Genomic DNA, 16723 nt, shown 5'->3' on the forward strand with positions numbered 1-16723 from the left:
CCCCACTCGGGGAGGACTCCCTGCCAGCAGTCAAGAGAAGCAGATTTACTCCTGGGGTAGCTGGCTACGGCGAGTCTTCTCAGCTTCGAGGTTCTCGTAAAGAAGATACAGGGCCTTCTCGTTGGCCTGGGCACTTCCCATGATCGTAAACATGCGTTCGCCAGTTTCATCGTGGGGGGCCTTGGCAATCGAAATGCGAGCTCCAGAGCTCCGGCGAATCTCCGTGATCTTGCTTCCAGCGCGACCAATAATGCATCCAACCATGTCAGCGGGGATGCTGATGTTTTGCGTCTGAATTTCTTCGCCGTCTTCCGTGACCAGAGGGTATCCCCGAGTGCCGGCGTCCGAGCTGGATCGACGGTTGTAGCCACCGTTGTCGCTAAAGTCAGCCCCATTGCCGGTGCGGTGGTACTGGCGGCTGGTGTAACCATTCCCACCACCAACGGAGGCGTTGGTGTTGAGGGGCTGGGAGCCCAGAGATGCGCGAACAGCGGGGTTGTAGAGGACAGTCCCGGTGCCACGCTGCCAATCATCGATCAAGCACTTGCCAATCTCCCAGACGGCCTTTTCGATGCCTTCGGGGGTGCCTTGCACCTCCACAATCCGTTCGGTCGACTGGGGAAGCATCTCCTTCTGGGCAACCATCCGCACACCAGACGCATCCTGGATATGCTTGATCTTCAGGCCCTGTCGGCCGATAATGGTGCCCATCTGGTTGTGGGAGATCAAAAGGCGAACAGCTATATTTGGGCTTGATTAGCGATTTTTCACCCCAGCCTTTTCAACCCGAGCAGAGGGGAAGCACGATTCTTCCCTGGCTTAAGAAGCCTTTTGAAGGAAAACACTTGGAACCAACTGTCGCGGGGAATGAGATCAAGCAACTTACGGTGAGTCCCATTGTTGGAGACGATGCCACCCATCCCCATCTGCGGAGCACCCTCCAGAAGACCCTTCGCCACGATCGCATAGGCCCGAGCAGTGCCTTGCAGGATACCGGTGACGGTCAAGACTCGGTCATGGACACCGGGAACAACCTTGCTCACGCCAGCCTTGACGCCGGTTTCATCGCGCAGGTCGGCAACATTCTTGCCAGCTTTGCCGATGATGATACCGGCTTCTTTAGAGGAGACGATGGCACGCAGGGTCAGCATGGATTGCGCATACTCCTCCTCGGTCTTCGGGGTGACCTCGATATCGCCCTGGTCGGCCATGGCGGTGTCAAAGGCATCAGGCATGGCTTCATCCACAACGGTGGTCTGGTGAACTTCGGTAACATCCATATTGATGATGAGTAATGAAGAGAAGTCCGACGACGGGGGGTTAAGGTGGCGTAGGACTGGATGGAGTGGCTCGACGAAAGTCACTCGGTCGCGGCGGAGTGAATGGCGGGGAATTCACTGCAAAGCACTACGATCAGTTTCACCAACAGCAAAAAATGATAGCGCACGGTGTGGAATAGTGCGCGATCCTTCCACATCTAACAGGGACGAGTGGGAGCGACAGAAAGATGAGAGGTGGATGGGTGAACTTACCGACGAGCGTCTGAGGTGGAGGTGGAGAAATCAACGTGGGAGGGGAAAGTGAGGTCGGAGATATCGAGGGTGTCGCAGGAGGAAAGGAGGGGGACGGGGAAGAGGAAGAAGGAGAAGAGAAGGAAAAGGAGAAGGAGGCGAAGGAGGACGAGTGAGGAGATGAGGGGGAGAATCGGATGTCGTGAGAGAGAGAGATCAGTTTGCGGGTGCGGGTTTGGCAGTTGGCAGGAATGCGAGGTTAGGCGGACTCTCCGCGTCCCGCGCGCTCAGCTTGCTGCTTTCTGCCGTCTTCGCTTTGCCCTCAACGTCACGGCCATCTTGCGAAGAATGTAAGGTCGATCTCGTGGAGCTACTTTGGAGCTACTTTCTCGATCGCAAGATATTCAATTCTACTCCTCTACCAAAAGCCATCTCAGCACCTTTACCGCGTCCAACGGGCTGTCTCCCACTCGCGATATCGCCATGCTCATCTCTGTCATGATGAGGTCAGGTTGAACCATCATCTCTGTCTGATTCTGCGAATCCCTAACGTCTATGCTGTCTTCCTTCTCATCTCGCTCCTGCAAGCTCGATAAAAAAAAAACAGGCGAAGAGCGGCTCGTACTCGGCTATATCAATTAGCAGAGCTTGCTTTGTCCTAGTAGTTCCATGGCACCAAAACGTGGCAACATGGGAGCTAGTTCCGTATCTGTTTCAAGGCTTGGTCGAAATGTATCAGACTCATTGCCTTGACTTTTGCTAACCTGGACAGGTAATCATCTATACAAGTGTCCAGATCGGTAGCAAACGATGACCTAAGTGTCCAAGCAGCTACACGCCTTGTAGGGCAATACGCTCCTGCTACTGGTCTGGAAGAAAGATGACTTTCTGCACCTTCATCGCGTTGAACAGATCATATGCTTCCACCGCTTGCGACAGCGGCATGATCTTCTCCGCCATGAACCTAGCGGGACCAAGTTAGCCGATGCTCTACGAATTCATTAGATCCACTTACCCAAGCTTATGCTGGTTCTTCTTGAGCACCTCGAGTGCCTTCGGAGCCACCGAACGAACAGGGCATCGGCCCATCTGGACGGTAAGGTTCTTGTTATAGGCATCGTTGCCATCCCAAGGGATCTATACCCACTTATCAGTCACCTACACCCGTCATTCCAGCGCTGGCCGTTCACGTACCTCAGCATTGTGAACGCCCACACTGCTTATAGTTCCCCAGGGGCGAAGCAGGTCATACGCGGTGCGCAGCGCAGGACTCAACCCCACAACTTCAATGACGGCGTCCGCGCCCCGACCATCCGTCAGCGCCTTGACGCGCGTATCCAGACCCTCACGATCAGTCTTGAAGTTCCACGGCTCAGCCCCGAGTGATCTGGCAAGCTCCAGTCGTGAGGGAACGGAGTCCACCGCCAGAACGTGTTTGGGCTTGTACTCCAGCGCATTGATGAGCGCACAGAGACCCACGGGTCCACAGCCGATAACCACCACGGTCTGCTCGGCGATCTGCTCCGGAGTTGAATTCTTGAACGCATTGCTGGCCGCAAAGTATCCAGTTGGGAAGATATCTCCCATTAGCACGAGGTATTTGTCGTCGACACCCTCCGGGGCCTTCATGGCGGAACCCTCAGCATGGGGGATTCGGACCTAGATAGGATCAAGTCAATTTCCAAGATGCTCTTAGCTAGTTCACTCATGGAGATGAATATCGACACACATATTGGGCTTGGCCACCGTTCAAAACCTCACATCCAAACAGAGTGCTCTTCTCGCAGCGCGAAGAGAATCCCGCACTGCAGTAAAAGCATTTTCCGCTAAAGTAATGTCAACCCATCACAAATCATGAACCAAAGAGGAAAAAAAAAGAAGATTTCTTCCTAGGATCTGTACTGTGTACATACCAAGACGTAGTAAAGGCGCTGACCACCCGGTCTCCCTTCTGAAGTGTCTTCACAGCGTTACCAGTCTCAACGATCTCCCCCATGAACTCATGACCCATGATGAAACCCGGTTGGGCAGGCTCAATGCCGCGGTAGGTATGCAAATCACTAGTACAGGCCATGAGCACCTATTTCCTTGCCAGTGATCCCAGGTGTAGCGCCCAGCGCAACTCACCTGCCACAAAGCGCCGTATAGCCGACCTTAATCACAACATCCTCCGGATCCTGCACGGTGGGAATAGGTCTCTGCTCAACAGAAACCTTGTACGGCTCATGGAACACGACAGCCTGCATCGTACCAGCGCTCGAGGTGGCGGCTGCCATTTCTTTTTTGTGCTGTACGTCTCCTAGGATCGAAGCTTGATCTTGGCGGCTGCAGAATGCGGGTGTGGAGGGGTAGAATGGAGACTAGCGAGTCAAGCGAAGGAGCCGAGTCTGCAGAAACTTGAGCAGGCGAACGACCGGGGCCCAGGCAGTTCCAGTTCCGAATAGCCTTGACAGAAGGAATTCAATTGGATTTGCGGGTCCAGTCGCGATATCGGCCTTCTGTGCGAGTGGTGGGTCAAGCAGAACGACGGCTACGGGTGCAGGTTCTCGGCGTGCGAGAGGAACCGAGTCATTGACATTGCCAGTGGGATTGCCTTGATTAATTCACGATAATACTGTGCGGAGTATGTGGAGTAATTGACTCCGCCTGGGATGGTAGATGGGTTCGCGCATACGTTTCATGCTTTTCATTACTATCGGATTAAAGTGGCGAGTGTCGAGGTGATTGGTTATGGGTCATCAAAACCAATAACGATTGGTCTGTCTACTAGTATGACTTACAGTGTGGAAATGGAGATGAGAATCAGGATTGGAAGTAGATGCATCAAGCAACATTAAGGTCCGGCCATACTATGATGCCGGAAATGCATAGATCTCTTACACCCAGAGCCCTGTCCTGCAAGTGGCTCCTCCATCGACTTCAAAAGTCTCATGAGCAAGATCCACGTGGTCCGTCGCAACGCCTTTCAAAAACACCGAGGCTGGAAAAGAGGAGAGAAGTGAGTGTCACAAAATCAAAGGCAAACTTCGTGTCAATCAGCCAGCCTGCGAGAGATATGTCTGGAAAATGTAACCGCTATCATCGCTAGTGCCTCGCCGAGGGGTCATGCGATCGTAAAGGGGTACAAGATGAAAAGGAAGTTGAAGTGTAGATCGAGAGGTGACGTTCGTCGGAAACGCATCCTTTCAACACACAACGCAGAGAAGTTCCTCCTCCAGGATGAACTTCCCCTCCTTATATTTCTCACTGGCCTCGTATGCCTTGTCATACTTCCAACCCACCGTTTCCTTGCACTGTCGGCAGGCAATGTCGCGCACGATATGACGTCCGGTGGTCATGCTGCGTTCAACGGCTTCGGACTGGGTGACGTTCACGACATTGTTGAAAAGGTATGCCTTGCCATGCTGGCCGCGGAAGTTCTATTGAGAGACACAGATCTAATCAGCAAGTGAAGCTTGACAAGTGGCAGGGTTCCCCCCGCACGGAATGTAGATACGGAAGGCGAGATTTGAAAACTCACCCGACTGATGATATCATGGTAGTCTGCAAGATGAGTCTTGCACTGCTTGCAGCCAAAGATCTTATCGGAAGTGAGATAGACATTGTATGAGAGACCCATGGTGGTTGCTGGATGTGGACTTGTTGGTCGGTAGGTCTCAGCCGTGTGACGCAGGTGGAGAACAAAGATTATATAGGAGAAGAATATGAAGCCAGATTATATCCTTCACTCGAGAAGGACCAGCGAAGACTACTGTATCGTGCGATTCGCAGGAGGGGTGTCGGCCGGCGTTATTAGTTGCTGGATGAAGCTGCCCCGCCTTGGACTCGGGTTAACAGGTCCGCGCTTGCGTCTCGACTCGCGGATCCTTGATTTCGAGATCAAAAGTATATTCCCAGTGCTAGCCAGCGCACAGGAGCATCAAGAGCGTCCGGAGAAATCGGGCTGGTGGTGCAGCTTGTCGGCCTGACGAGTCACTGACGATAAGGTCTCCGCACGATAAGAGGACCAGATGGCAGAGTCGGGATTCACGGAGGACCTTGAAAGGGGCACCGAGGAGCCTGCAGCCCCCTTTTTCACGGTCGGGATTTGGTCGGAGCCAGAGGAGGAGGAGTCCAGTCGGGCGACAAAGAAACTCGACCAAGGAAGTTGAGGTCGGAGAGTGAAGTCCGGTCTTGAACGGACCTGGGCGGGGCCCCGCACGGGATCGAGATGAATCAGCTGCGCGGTTTACGTAGACATCGAGGCTCTGCGGAGTACAAAGGGTGCAGCTGTAGAGAGGATAAAATGGCCGATGGTACGATTCGGACATGACACTGAATATGTATGAACATGGTGCAGGAGAAATCAAAGTTTCGGTCTATTTTGAGTAATGTCCAGATCCCTGTACAAAGCGCCAGTTAAATGCGCTCCTGCTTGCTCGACGATACACAACCGTCGAACGGCCCTAGACAAAGCCTATACAAGAACACAGTCCGTCTAGCAGATTCACTCATAATCTCTCAAGTACCGGCCAGGCAACTCGACATCCCACATGGGCCGCTCGACCACTGCAACTTCCAAGTTCCCGCTAGAACTCTGATCCTGATCCTCCGGGTCGCCGCCTGGCAAGGTGTTGAGTGGTACGATCCCGAGGATATCACGGTACTTATAGGTGTGCCACCAACGCCGTGCAGGCTGGGATGAGGTCCCATTGGTCGCCACCAATTGGTCCTTCGAGGTGTCCGTATCTCCATTGGTACCTGATGTCGACTTGCCCTTGTGCGATGCCTTCTGAGGTGTTCCGTTCGTAGCTGCGTTTCCATCACCACGTCTGAGACCGGCTAGGGCTGCTTCGTTGTCAGCCGCAAAGGTTTCATCATACTCGTAAGCCTCCTGGTCTTCGCCCGAGACGGGCGGGCGTTCTTGGTCGAGAGAAATCCACACGCCCTGCGATTCGTCGCTTCCGACGATCTTGCGGACTTTGGTTCCCAGGTGGATGGCCATTTGAGATCGGGGGATCTGATCACCCGCACCGGTGTTGGATTTCTTGCGGTCATTGTAATCCTCCTCGGAAGGATCACGTTTGCGTTTCGATTGCTTGACAAGCTGTGTAGAGGGTTTGGTCTCGTCGGCTTTAATATCCTCAGGCGATGGGAAGTCTTGCAGCAGATCAAACATCCACAACCAGGAGGTGCCATACAGCCAAATGCGTTCGCGGCCCTCGAAGAGATCCCACACACAGCCCATAGCACGGTCTTTCATCCCGCGGAACTCTGCGGGGAGGTATGCCTTCGGGTTGCGTCTTGACCAGTCGGACAACTTCCCACTGAGAGCCTCGAACTCAATGAGCTGATGCTCACTTGTGAGAACCATCAACCTGTCCTCCCCAGTCGGGAAGGCGGTGCGGTTGTCGCCATTGGTGAGTGCCTTCGGGGAAGGAGTTTGAGGGCGGAAAGAGAGCAGCATGACTCCAGCCTTCATTCGGGGTATCGGGGAATCAGAAGAGGCCAGACTCCAGCGCTCACCCTCAATCACGACATCCTCATCTTCATCGTCCGATGATTCGTCGTCAGATGCAAATACCCCATTGCTCTGAGCATGACCGTTTGTGGCAGATCCTGTCGCTGTGCTCAGCAACCAAGTGTCCACACAGCCACTTAAATCGCCAGCAGCCAAGATCTTGCTGTCCTCGGAAAATACAACAGTGCGTATTGTCCTCTCATATTCACCCAGGGTCCCGTGCGAAGCCTTCTCATGTCGCAGATGCCGCGTGGCCCGCTTGAGCTTCGCGAGATGAGGTAATACCTGGGGCTTCTCGGCGGCCGTCGAAGTCGGTTGCATCCTTACCATACAAATATCGCTATTAGGGCGAATAATGCAGAGCCACCGGCTATCGGGAGAAATTACAACATGACGCGCACCTTCACTGGAGAGAGCCTGCGGGACATCGATCTTTTGAATCCGCAGAGTACCCTTCTCGTCGCCCTTGCGGCGGCGCACAGCGAACATCTTGACGTCGGAGACTGTAGCAACGGCAAGGATCTTTCCATCCGAGGAAAGTACGGCTGATGTGATATTCTCCTCACCCTAACAAAATAGATGGTCAGAACGATCCCTCACGCTCTCGTTTGGTGTGCGTTTCTCTTACCTGAATCAAGACCTTTCCAACGAGTTTGTGTCTCTGACCATCAATATTTTCATGCAAAGAGACAGGGCCGCGCGATATGCGGTAGAGGCTGACTTCTCTGTCCCAGAAGCTCATTACCAGACGGGAGGCAGGCGAGGACGTCAGTTGAGGGATCTGTGGCAGGCTGGACAGCTTCCGGTGGTGTTCCTTTCCGAATTCACGCAGCGGTAGGACCACGGGGGTGGCATCAGGCCCTGTGAATAGCAAAATAAGCATCCAATACCAGAAAATATTATGAGGCATGTCACATACCTCCAGACACGGCAATGCTGATTTCCTTAGTCTCGTAGACAGCGAATGTCTTCACATCGTGCGAATGGTATCGTCGGTGCATGAGTTCAGCCCAACGAGATTTCTTGTCACCCTTTTCACCGTCTGTCTTGCGATAGACCACTGTTCTCTGATCCGCACCTCCACTAATCACGGTGTCTCCATTCGAGCTCACAGCCACATCAAGGACATCAGCCAGGTGAGCCTGGATCCGCTGGATGAGCGAGTAGTTCTTGGCGTCCCAGAATCGGATTTCTCCGGCGGAATCTCCAGAAACAATCGTGCCGTCAGGCAGGCACTTGACGGACCAGACCAGTAATTCCTTCGGGCCACCCGAGGGACCCCTACCAAGCGAGATCGTCCTCAATTGCTGACCACTCCGAATGTCGAAGACGCGAATGGAGCTATCGGCATATCCGGCGACGATGGTGTGGCGATTCTGGAAGGTAACGCTAAGAACGCGAGCTCTCTTCGTCGACGGCCGCATCAAGCGAAGGAACTTCAGATCGTTGTCTGCAGTGGACAGGATCACAATTGATCCATCTGCACATCCGGCCGCGAGGTGCTGGCCGGTGTACTCTCCCTCGGCCGGGGGCAGGAATTTTCCATCCTTGCCCCTCTTCGTAGGCTGCCAGCGCGGCTGAGCAGCGAGACACCAGATCTCTCCGTAATTACCACTGGAGTGACGCAGCGGACGGCCCTGCTCAATGTCCCACTCGGTGACTACAGTCGAGTACCCGATGCTGAACAGCCGCAACTTGCCCGGCAGCTTGGAGCCGTCAGGTCCGTCCTCCGAGGGGTCCAGGGTCCATGTCAGGCCCTCGATACTTCGATCTCGTCCTCCCCGTAGCACAGTCTCCTGGAACCATGCGCCGCGCATGGGATTCCATATTTCGATGTCGCCATTCGCACGACCGATCGCGAGTCGGAGGGTAGGCACGCCACGTCCAGCAATGTCAGCGGATGGCGGATGCGAGAAGGCGAGCGAGTTGATCGCTTGGGGATTGTAGGATACGAATCGACAACGGTGAATATCCATGGCTGCAGTGTTGGGCTTCTCAAGCCGATGCGCTTTCTCGGTGAAGATAAAAAGAGGTTGATGCAAGGAAAATTGAGTCGTGAGGCGCGGGAGATCAATTCAGGTATACTCCAGCTCGGGCTTGAATGCGAGCCCTTACGCACTCATCTCGAACTCGCGGAATAGGGTATGACGTGCGGTGTCGAAGCTGTCGGGCTTGCTGCGCGGTCTCTTTTTTTTCTGTAGATAAATTTTAGCGGACCGGATTATCTTGGCGGAGAGCGCTGGGTCACGTGGTGTTGATGGTGTGTGTTCCCTTTTTATCAGGCACCCAAACATGTATAGAATGAGGCCTTCGTGATCGCATTATCAAGTCTTGACGGCTTATGGAATGGCAGTTAAAAACGAGCCCGATCCAAAGTTTCTAGGTATCATTCGTATCGTCGACACCACTGGCCTGACTGGGACATCTACAGATATACAAGGCTTAGTAGAGTAAGTGGCAGACTCGACGAAGCCCTATCCAAGATAGATATTTTACAATCGCCTTTGAAAGCAACAGGTATTGTGACAGTTCTATCTGGTTCCAAATTCAGGTACCGTCTCAAAAACAGGCATTTGTACCAATGTGTACAAAGTGACCGACGCGGTAGGTCTTGGATTCTCCCGTTGATCGTAGTCGCAGAGAGTAATAATTCAAATAAGCCAATTGGTAGAAAGCGGTCAAGTCTCTTATCATCAAAGTCCATGCATAGCTGACGGTAGCAGATCAGGGCGCCAGGCAGTCCGTGCTGCGATCCGGGCTAGAGGGGGGTGACTTCGGCGGCACGATTGGATAACCTGTGCGCAAGTTGGGCATGTCAGTCGCAGGGGTGGGTGACAATAAGCCATCCTTGGACGATGCGAACGCCGGTGGCGCTGGCAGGGATGTTCATTGTAATACCCTAATGCCGAAAGGCGATTGTGGATGGGTGGCCTGTCATGCCATGCCAGAAGCAAGGAATCTGGCGGCGCGAGCCAAGCACAGGGCAAATGGTCTATGTATGTATGTACATAGGTGTCAGGTTCAGCTGGGATGGGTTGACGCCGACCCATCCCAGCATGGCTCTAGGCCAATCGTCGGGTGATTTGGCAACCGGCATGAAGATGCCATATTAGGGTTGCTTCACCTGCATGCAAGCCCAGGTCCACCGAGGCGTGCCACGTCAGAAGCAGCCCCATTCATGGGAGAGATGAGAGGCTGTGGCTGGTTCTTGAGGGCTCCCTCGATCATGTATCTCTTTTTTTCGTATGTATCAGATCCCCGAGGCCACGGCACTCGACTAGCGCCTGATAGGACATGGTGAACTACATACAACATAGATTAGTGAGTCCAGATTGCAGACGGGAAAGAGATAGTCCTCGATCGCCACAGAGATCAACAGGCAGGCAGAAGCAAGCTATGGGAGGCTGACGGGAATCCGTCGCGGCTTTGATTGGACGATTGCACGGCACGGCTGCAGGAGAGGGGAAGGAGAACACAACCTCGGGCTATCGTGTCCACATAAGCTGCTAGGCATCCCGTCGTCTCGGAGGGATCCATGGATCGTGCCAGTTGAATCAGTTGATGCAATCGCCACCATCTGGATGTGATCGTGGCCCCTGAGCGACAGGAAATTGACGATGACGGACCGGGAACTTTTGATTTGATTCTGGCGCTGCGGGGTGGCCCTTCAACAGAAAACAAGAACGCCCGATCAACCTTGTTCCCCCGGGTCAAGCACGGACTCGGGCGCACCGAAGTCGACAGGTCACCATCGCTCCCACTGATAAGCACTAGAATGATGGAATAGGAATGCCCCCGGCCAACGCGATGCAAGCGAATGGTCTTTCCATGGCGCAGCCCACGAGAGGCGCAGTCCGGCGTCTTTGCGAAGTTCAATTCTCAGGGGTTGGAGCACCCTCGTATGGCCCTGATATCAATGACTCGATCCACCTGTCGGGCTGAGCTGGACCTCGATCTCGTTGCATCTGGCCCCCCTCCGGACATCCCCGCTTTGAATGCCAGATTCTGCCCCGGGCGAATTCATTGGCTGACGAGCCATCAGGTCGATGGCAGTCGGCACGAGCACAGATACATTTGTCGATCGCGCTCGTTTAGAATTGCAGTTATCCATGGATAGATGATCGCGTGCTTCGGGTTCGTGACTCCATGTTCCGCACATCGACGCAGCACGGCTCAGACACGCGTTAGTGAACCTTGAATCCACAGTAGCTCCCCAGCTACCTCGAGTGACTATAGGTATGTCGATGCTCTCGTCCGCCACGACACCCCGGTCAAGCCCCATCCAGGGCTAGGCGAGGCCGGGGAGGCTAGGAAAGCTTCCTTCAATCCAGGATTGGAGATCGGTTCCTTGGAAATCGGAGGGGCAGAGCATTCGGATCGACATTGATATAAACGCAGCGTCAATGGGACGCGACGGTCGAATCAGCACGCGTAGCAGCACTGACTGGGATACGCGCCAAGATGGGAAATCCATTCGTGTCCCAGCCGCCCCTATACGGACGGCAGCCGAGCCGCCGGTGCGCATGTGGTTGGTGCGTCCACAGGAGGAGTGTGGAAGTGAGCAATGGCCGACGGAAGAGCAAGAATGCCATTGCGAATGCATTACAGTTCGGAGATCCCACTGCCATCAGCCACACTGTCAGAGACGAGCGCGCAACACTACAGTAACCAGAAGTATGGGACGCGAGCTTGGCCATGACGGCATAGCCTCGATCCCCGCCGATGCCGCAGTTGCGACTAACCTGTACACGACAGGATGGGCCGCGCTTCCAAGTTCTGGTGGTATCCTTGCACTTGCAGGGAGGCGAGGGTTGGTGGGTTGAGCTATTCAGGTGGTTTTCGATCTGCTCGTCGCCCACCAAGATGTCCACGTCACGACGGGTTCCAGCCAATATATCCCTTTTGGGACGGGGCACCTGGGCAGGCTTGGAGGATTGAGTAATCGGGGCGTATGATGCTGGACCACAGAGATATACCAGATACCCGGGCTGTAAAAATGCGAAACCTCGGCGGTGGCGTTCTTTACAGGACGGGGGGAATCCATAGTGGAGGCCAAAATCCATGGTTGAGCCTCCACAAGACCCGCGACTATCGACTTAACCGAAAGGAGTCATATTGTCTTGACCAATTGTGGGGGCACACGCGAAGATTCTGCTTTGGTTGAGACGTGTCAGACCTGGAAGTCTTATTTCTGCGTAGCTGTTTGGACGTTGAACGCAGAGTCTGGATCAAAGATTCACTCGACAGAGCAAAAAATACCAATACTGATAATATCACAATGGTTCGAAGATCATGTTAACACGCCTGGTAGCTTACAGACAGCAACAAGCCAGCCAGAAATGTGATGCAAGCTTGACGCACCTTGTCCACGACCCCGGAAGTCCTACTAGCTTAAGGAACACCAGAAAGGAAATTTGAAGCTGTGGAGTGGTTCCCACCGCTGCAGAGAAAAAAAACTTCACCGCGGTGCATGACTCTCCGCAGAGGGGCATGGAAACAAAAAAAAAATCTTCACCGGTCGAGTATGAGCAGGATTACTGAATGGAAATACCTTGGGATGCTGTAACCTGGTGATTTCTGCGTCGACATATATCGATCTAGACGTCATCGTGGATGTAGCCAGCAACACTGATCGACACCCCGATACGAGTGGGATCTACCAGGACACACCTCGGCCTGGAAACCCATCAAACAGCCTGGATTCGAACATAGACAAACGATAGTCGCTCAGAATCCTTGACGCTTGGGGGCGTACGGTATCTGCCACTCTTTCAACGCTTCGTTTTTCCACGTCAAAACCAGTGGAGTGGAAAGCTGTCAACAGAGCGGGGCGGAAGTCCCAGCGAAATGGTTTCTTTCTGCTCGAGTTATACAGGCGTTTTCTCTCCAGCAGAGAACAAGAGGGAAAAAACGGGTTTGTACCCGGTCGCGACCATGGTTTCTGGCTGCCGGCACGGCCCTGCTGGACAACCGTTGTTGCGAGTGGAGTTTTGGTTATGTACTGCTTTCCAGAGATGTCAAGGTGGGACGTATTCGTTTTCGACCAAAAACGCTCCTCGATGTCTGAATACCGTACTCTTCCTTTCGTCCTTCGAGATATACGTCTATACCGAACCTGTATAGAATCTATAGAATCTCCCGTCTCGGCTGACCGCTACAGGTAAACAGAAATGCGGACCCGTACGCTGTAGTTATCCTCAAAAATACCAGCGGATATACCGATGGATTCGACATATGCAACTCCGAGACCAAGCGAGGGCGCAAAGTCCCGGATGTTCTCCATCGTGAATGCCACATCCTGGCCACGCAGAGAGCAGATCACAATGTGGACAACGACGGATCAAAGACCCAGATGCACATTGCAGCAGGAGCAGTCAGTCCCTACATGCAATAGATCAGATCAATGCAAATGCCGTCCAACGCGATGCAAAGTGCCGACGCCCTTTGGACTCGTTGAATCAGCTACAGCTGGAGATATTCTCCCTTGCGGGAAGCGATGAGAGACGACTGCAGGAACACAGGCACTGCAGACAAGACTGGCAACGTGGGAAGTGATTACGGTGAGGACATACATCGCGGAAGGGCCAAATGTTCCTGGCCCGCATTCACGCAAGGGCGGATCCAGAAGTATCCATGTCATGTCTCTGTATACCCAGTGGAGGAGATCTTGCAGCAACTGGGGAAGCCCCCAAGATTGCCGATCGAATCAATGGTCGGGAACGGGGGTTTAAAGTGATTCCTGGGGGAGAGAGACCCTTGATTGACGTATTGCTGGTGCTGACATTTGAGAGATTAAACTTCACCCCCATGCTTGAGCTGATACCATCACTGGTCAACCCGAGAACACTAGAGACTCTGGGCTAAGAATAGCCATCTCGTTGAAGTCTACTCCGTATATCCCATATCTCGAGAATCATAAATACCACAGATTTGTCACGGTCGAGGATCATATCGGCGTAGCGGGAAAATGACCCCGGGCGATGGCGTCCAGACCAGCGCCGAGCATCGCATGCGCGCCGCCTTGAGCCTCCTGAATCCCAAAGCCGTCGGCACTTGAAACCTGCGATGAAGGAGAAACCGGGCGGAAACACAAGCGTCGCCGAAAAATAGCCACAGCAAGCCAATGCGACCGTCGCACGATCGCCCATCGCCCAGCCTCGCCCTCTTCTCCCCCCTTTTCTCCTTTGATAACGAGGTTGGACGAGGAACAAGGCCGGGTGGGCACATCTGGAGACACTTATCCGCGAGCTACAGTTAGTAGTGAGTATAGTTTCCAAGCCACTCGGGCAAGTCGCCAGGGCTGACAGGGGGCTTCCTGCTACTGTACTCCCCTATCGCCCCGAACTCCATGGGGGACAATGCGCGCTGGCAGTTGCGATGGGCGAGCGCGCGCGCACTTACGCACCCAGTATAGGACTTGCATCGCGTTTCTCGGCCCCATTACCTTGTCCCCCTTTTTGGAGCCTGATTGATCTCCGTAGGCCGCGTTGCAGAGAACCAGCCTGGTCCAATGATCCTAGGCAATCGACTAATTCGGTGTCCGATGGTCCCTGCTTGGAACTGATTCAGCGTTGCTGGCATTGGTGTCCAGGCCGACAGTGGGACAGGATCCTCACGATGAGTCCTTTGATATTACAGTGCTAGGCTTTATTTAGAAACGAAACCATGTGTTGACCAGTCGTGTGTGGAGTTTCAGGGATGACTTTCTGTCCAGTCCAAGCTGGTGAGCCAGTGCTCGGAAATCATGCATAATCAAACCCATGTTTTAGCCTCTTCGGTCGACACACTGGGCCCCTCGTCGCCCCGAAGGAGCTCATCGCAGGAATGGTTGAAACCCGATCGGCGACCGCGTTGCTTCGGTCTCCTCGAGGAAAGGGCTCATGCATGGCCGCGTTTGAGGGAGTGCTGCGAGGTGATGCATTCCATCGCAGGCCGAGGTATCCTGCTGGACTGGACGACCACGCAGCCGGCCAAGCACCAGAGTGATAAAAAGGGAATTGAAGATCGAAGTATTAAGTATGGAGGATGTACGTCGACTGCATCCTGGGGGTTGAACGGTGCCGAGCCAAGTCACCAAGTATGTTTGTGATCTGCCTCTGCAATCGCAATTGTGCCCGTGTCTTTCATTCACCTGCTCCGTTGGGGAGTCTCCTTACTTTGGCGGCGTTGGACGGTGTGCAAACCGGTGCCCTGATGCGCGACGGCATTATTTCAGACTCCCGTTGGTGCTTCACTAGTCGCCCACGAGGTGTACGTAGAAACGGTGGACGAAGGTTCCCCGGTGGAGGGGGAGACTGGGTCGACTGGAGAGATACCGCGGGTTGTTTGATCTGCATGCTTGGGCGGGTTTGGGAAGCGAGCTGCGTGATCCATCGGCCTAGCGTTCGAGCTCGAAGAGAGCATTGTACTGTACATGATGATATGGATCCAGACCACGAGTGGTCCATCGTGCCCGGTCGGAGATGGCGTCGCGATCTCTTTCCATGCCATTGCAAAACGGCCGAGTCGCATATGGCTACGCCCCTGGATCCCCTTTGGCCCGGAGAGGTAAGGTCCCGATCCATTGGCAAGTGAAGTTTAACCCTTTGGCGACCTTACAGCGTCCTCGGAAATGACGAAGCAAGGAGAGGAAGCTCCGAGTCGCACGACCAGTGGGGAGATGTCACGACTACGATGTGTGGTTGGAGTATGGAGTGGTGATATGGAGTATACGCCGGTCGCAGGGAGCGGGTTCCAGCGGATGTCGAAGGGCGAACGGGGAGAAGGTATACAAGGCGATAGATGGTGTGCGTCACATCTCATGTTATTATGATTGTTCTGGAAGAACGCCAAGGGAGACATCTTGAGCTGGCCAGCTTATCTGGGGAGGCGTCGTGGACGAATCACACCCGTCGCGCAGGTTTCACACCAGACGGAAGAACAAGTAGGATCGGACACGGTAGGCACGGAGGACTCGTTGCGCGTGCAACCGAAGATAGGGGGCGCCAGCATCCAAAGCATCCTAAATAAGGCGTCATTCTGGCGAACCATGCTCAAGCCGCTCTCCAATGGAATCAAGTTCCAACGGAAAGTAAAGGATTGGGGCGGGTCGCAAGAACCTGCTTTTGCGTCGGTTACTATACTTGGGGAGCGCCGATATTATTCCCCCACATGGAACAGAAGACGAGATGAGATCCCTGCAAGGCCCAGGAGGCTCGGGTCGGAGACGAGAGGGGCGCATTAGCGAGGGTGCGGTATGGAGCAAGTATACTTGCATCGTACAGGAGGAGTCAGTATTCGGTATGATTAAGTGATAGGGGGGAGCATGAAGCATGAAGGACGCGATGAAGTCAATTGCCAGAGCAATCCTGGGCGCCGGACCAGTCAGCGAACGCAGCCTGCAGGAGACCCTGGAACGCGACCGTCCCGCCGAAAGACTGATAGTATCTGAACCATTCAAGCCCGCGCCGCCGCTAGCAGACTGGCCAACGAGGATGGCCACGGCGGACGCGGTACGAGTCGATCAGGAGCTTTTTGGGGCCGGACTCGCGTCCCCAGTATCCAGCTGGGACAGGCACTCCTGAACGAGTGGCGACTGAGGAGAGCGCTGGTATTGAATCACATTCGGTCTGCAGAGAGAGTGCAGACTACCGCTCTGTCGATTCTAGGAGTCTACATAAATTCGGGTCTGATCGAGAAACGTCCGGATGCAGAGTGCATAGTACTGTATAGG

General features: G+C 54.1%; 5 protein-coding genes across 5 annotated transcripts; all 5 read right to left on the reverse strand.

The window, feature by feature from the left end:
- Positions 1 to 45: 45 nt before the first annotated feature.
- Positions 46 to 1280, reverse strand: N7459_008668 (KH domain-containing protein; the record flags this gene model as incomplete). Its single annotated transcript, XM_056947836.1, has 2 exons — positions 46 to 740; positions 887 to 1280. 2 exons carry the CDS (start codon positions 1278 to 1280, stop codon positions 46 to 48), a joined length of 1089 nt encoding a protein of 362 aa, XP_056797346.1.
- A 1092-nt stretch (positions 1281 to 2372) lies between these two features.
- N7459_008669 (alcohol dehydrogenase family protein) lies at positions 2373 to 3787 on the reverse strand (the record flags this gene model as incomplete). Its single annotated transcript, XM_056947837.1, has 6 exons — positions 2373 to 2475; positions 2527 to 2648; positions 2706 to 3170; positions 3241 to 3337; positions 3425 to 3571; positions 3639 to 3787. 6 exons carry the CDS (start codon positions 3785 to 3787, stop codon positions 2373 to 2375), a joined length of 1083 nt encoding a protein of 360 aa, XP_056797347.1.
- Positions 3788 to 4696: 909 nt separating this feature from the next.
- On the reverse strand, positions 4697 to 5130 carry N7459_008670 (putative Yippee zinc-binding protein Moh1; the record flags this gene model as incomplete). The annotated part of the gene is made up of 2 exons (XM_056947838.1): positions 4697 to 4930; positions 5032 to 5130. 2 exons carry the CDS (start codon positions 5128 to 5130, stop codon positions 4697 to 4699), a joined length of 333 nt encoding a protein of 110 aa, XP_056797348.1.
- Positions 5131 to 5997: 867 nt separating this feature from the next.
- On the reverse strand, positions 5998 to 8987 carry ura7 (small subunit rRNA maturation protein UTP4; the record flags this gene model as incomplete). Its single annotated transcript, XM_056947839.1, has 3 exons — positions 5998 to 7578; positions 7640 to 7872; positions 7931 to 8987. The coding sequence occupies 3 exons, from the start codon at positions 8985 to 8987 to the stop codon at positions 5998 to 6000; spliced, it is 2871 nt and encodes a 956-aa protein (XP_056797349.1).
- A 2424-nt stretch (positions 8988 to 11411) lies between these two features.
- Positions 11412 to 12074, reverse strand: N7459_008672 (uncharacterized protein; the record flags this gene model as incomplete). The annotated part of the gene is made up of 1 exon (XM_056947840.1): positions 11412 to 12074. The coding sequence occupies one exon, from the start codon at positions 12072 to 12074 to the stop codon at positions 11412 to 11414; it is 663 nt and encodes a 220-aa protein (XP_056797350.1).
- Positions 12075 to 16723: the final 4649 nt, after the last annotated feature.

Source organism: Penicillium hispanicum (genome assembly GCF_028827665.1).
Source record: "Penicillium hispanicum strain IBT 35686 chromosome Unknown utg000007l_segment0_segment0, whole genome shotgun sequence".
Classification (NCBI taxonomy): Eukaryota; Fungi; Ascomycota; class Eurotiomycetes; order Eurotiales; family Aspergillaceae; genus Penicillium; species Penicillium hispanicum.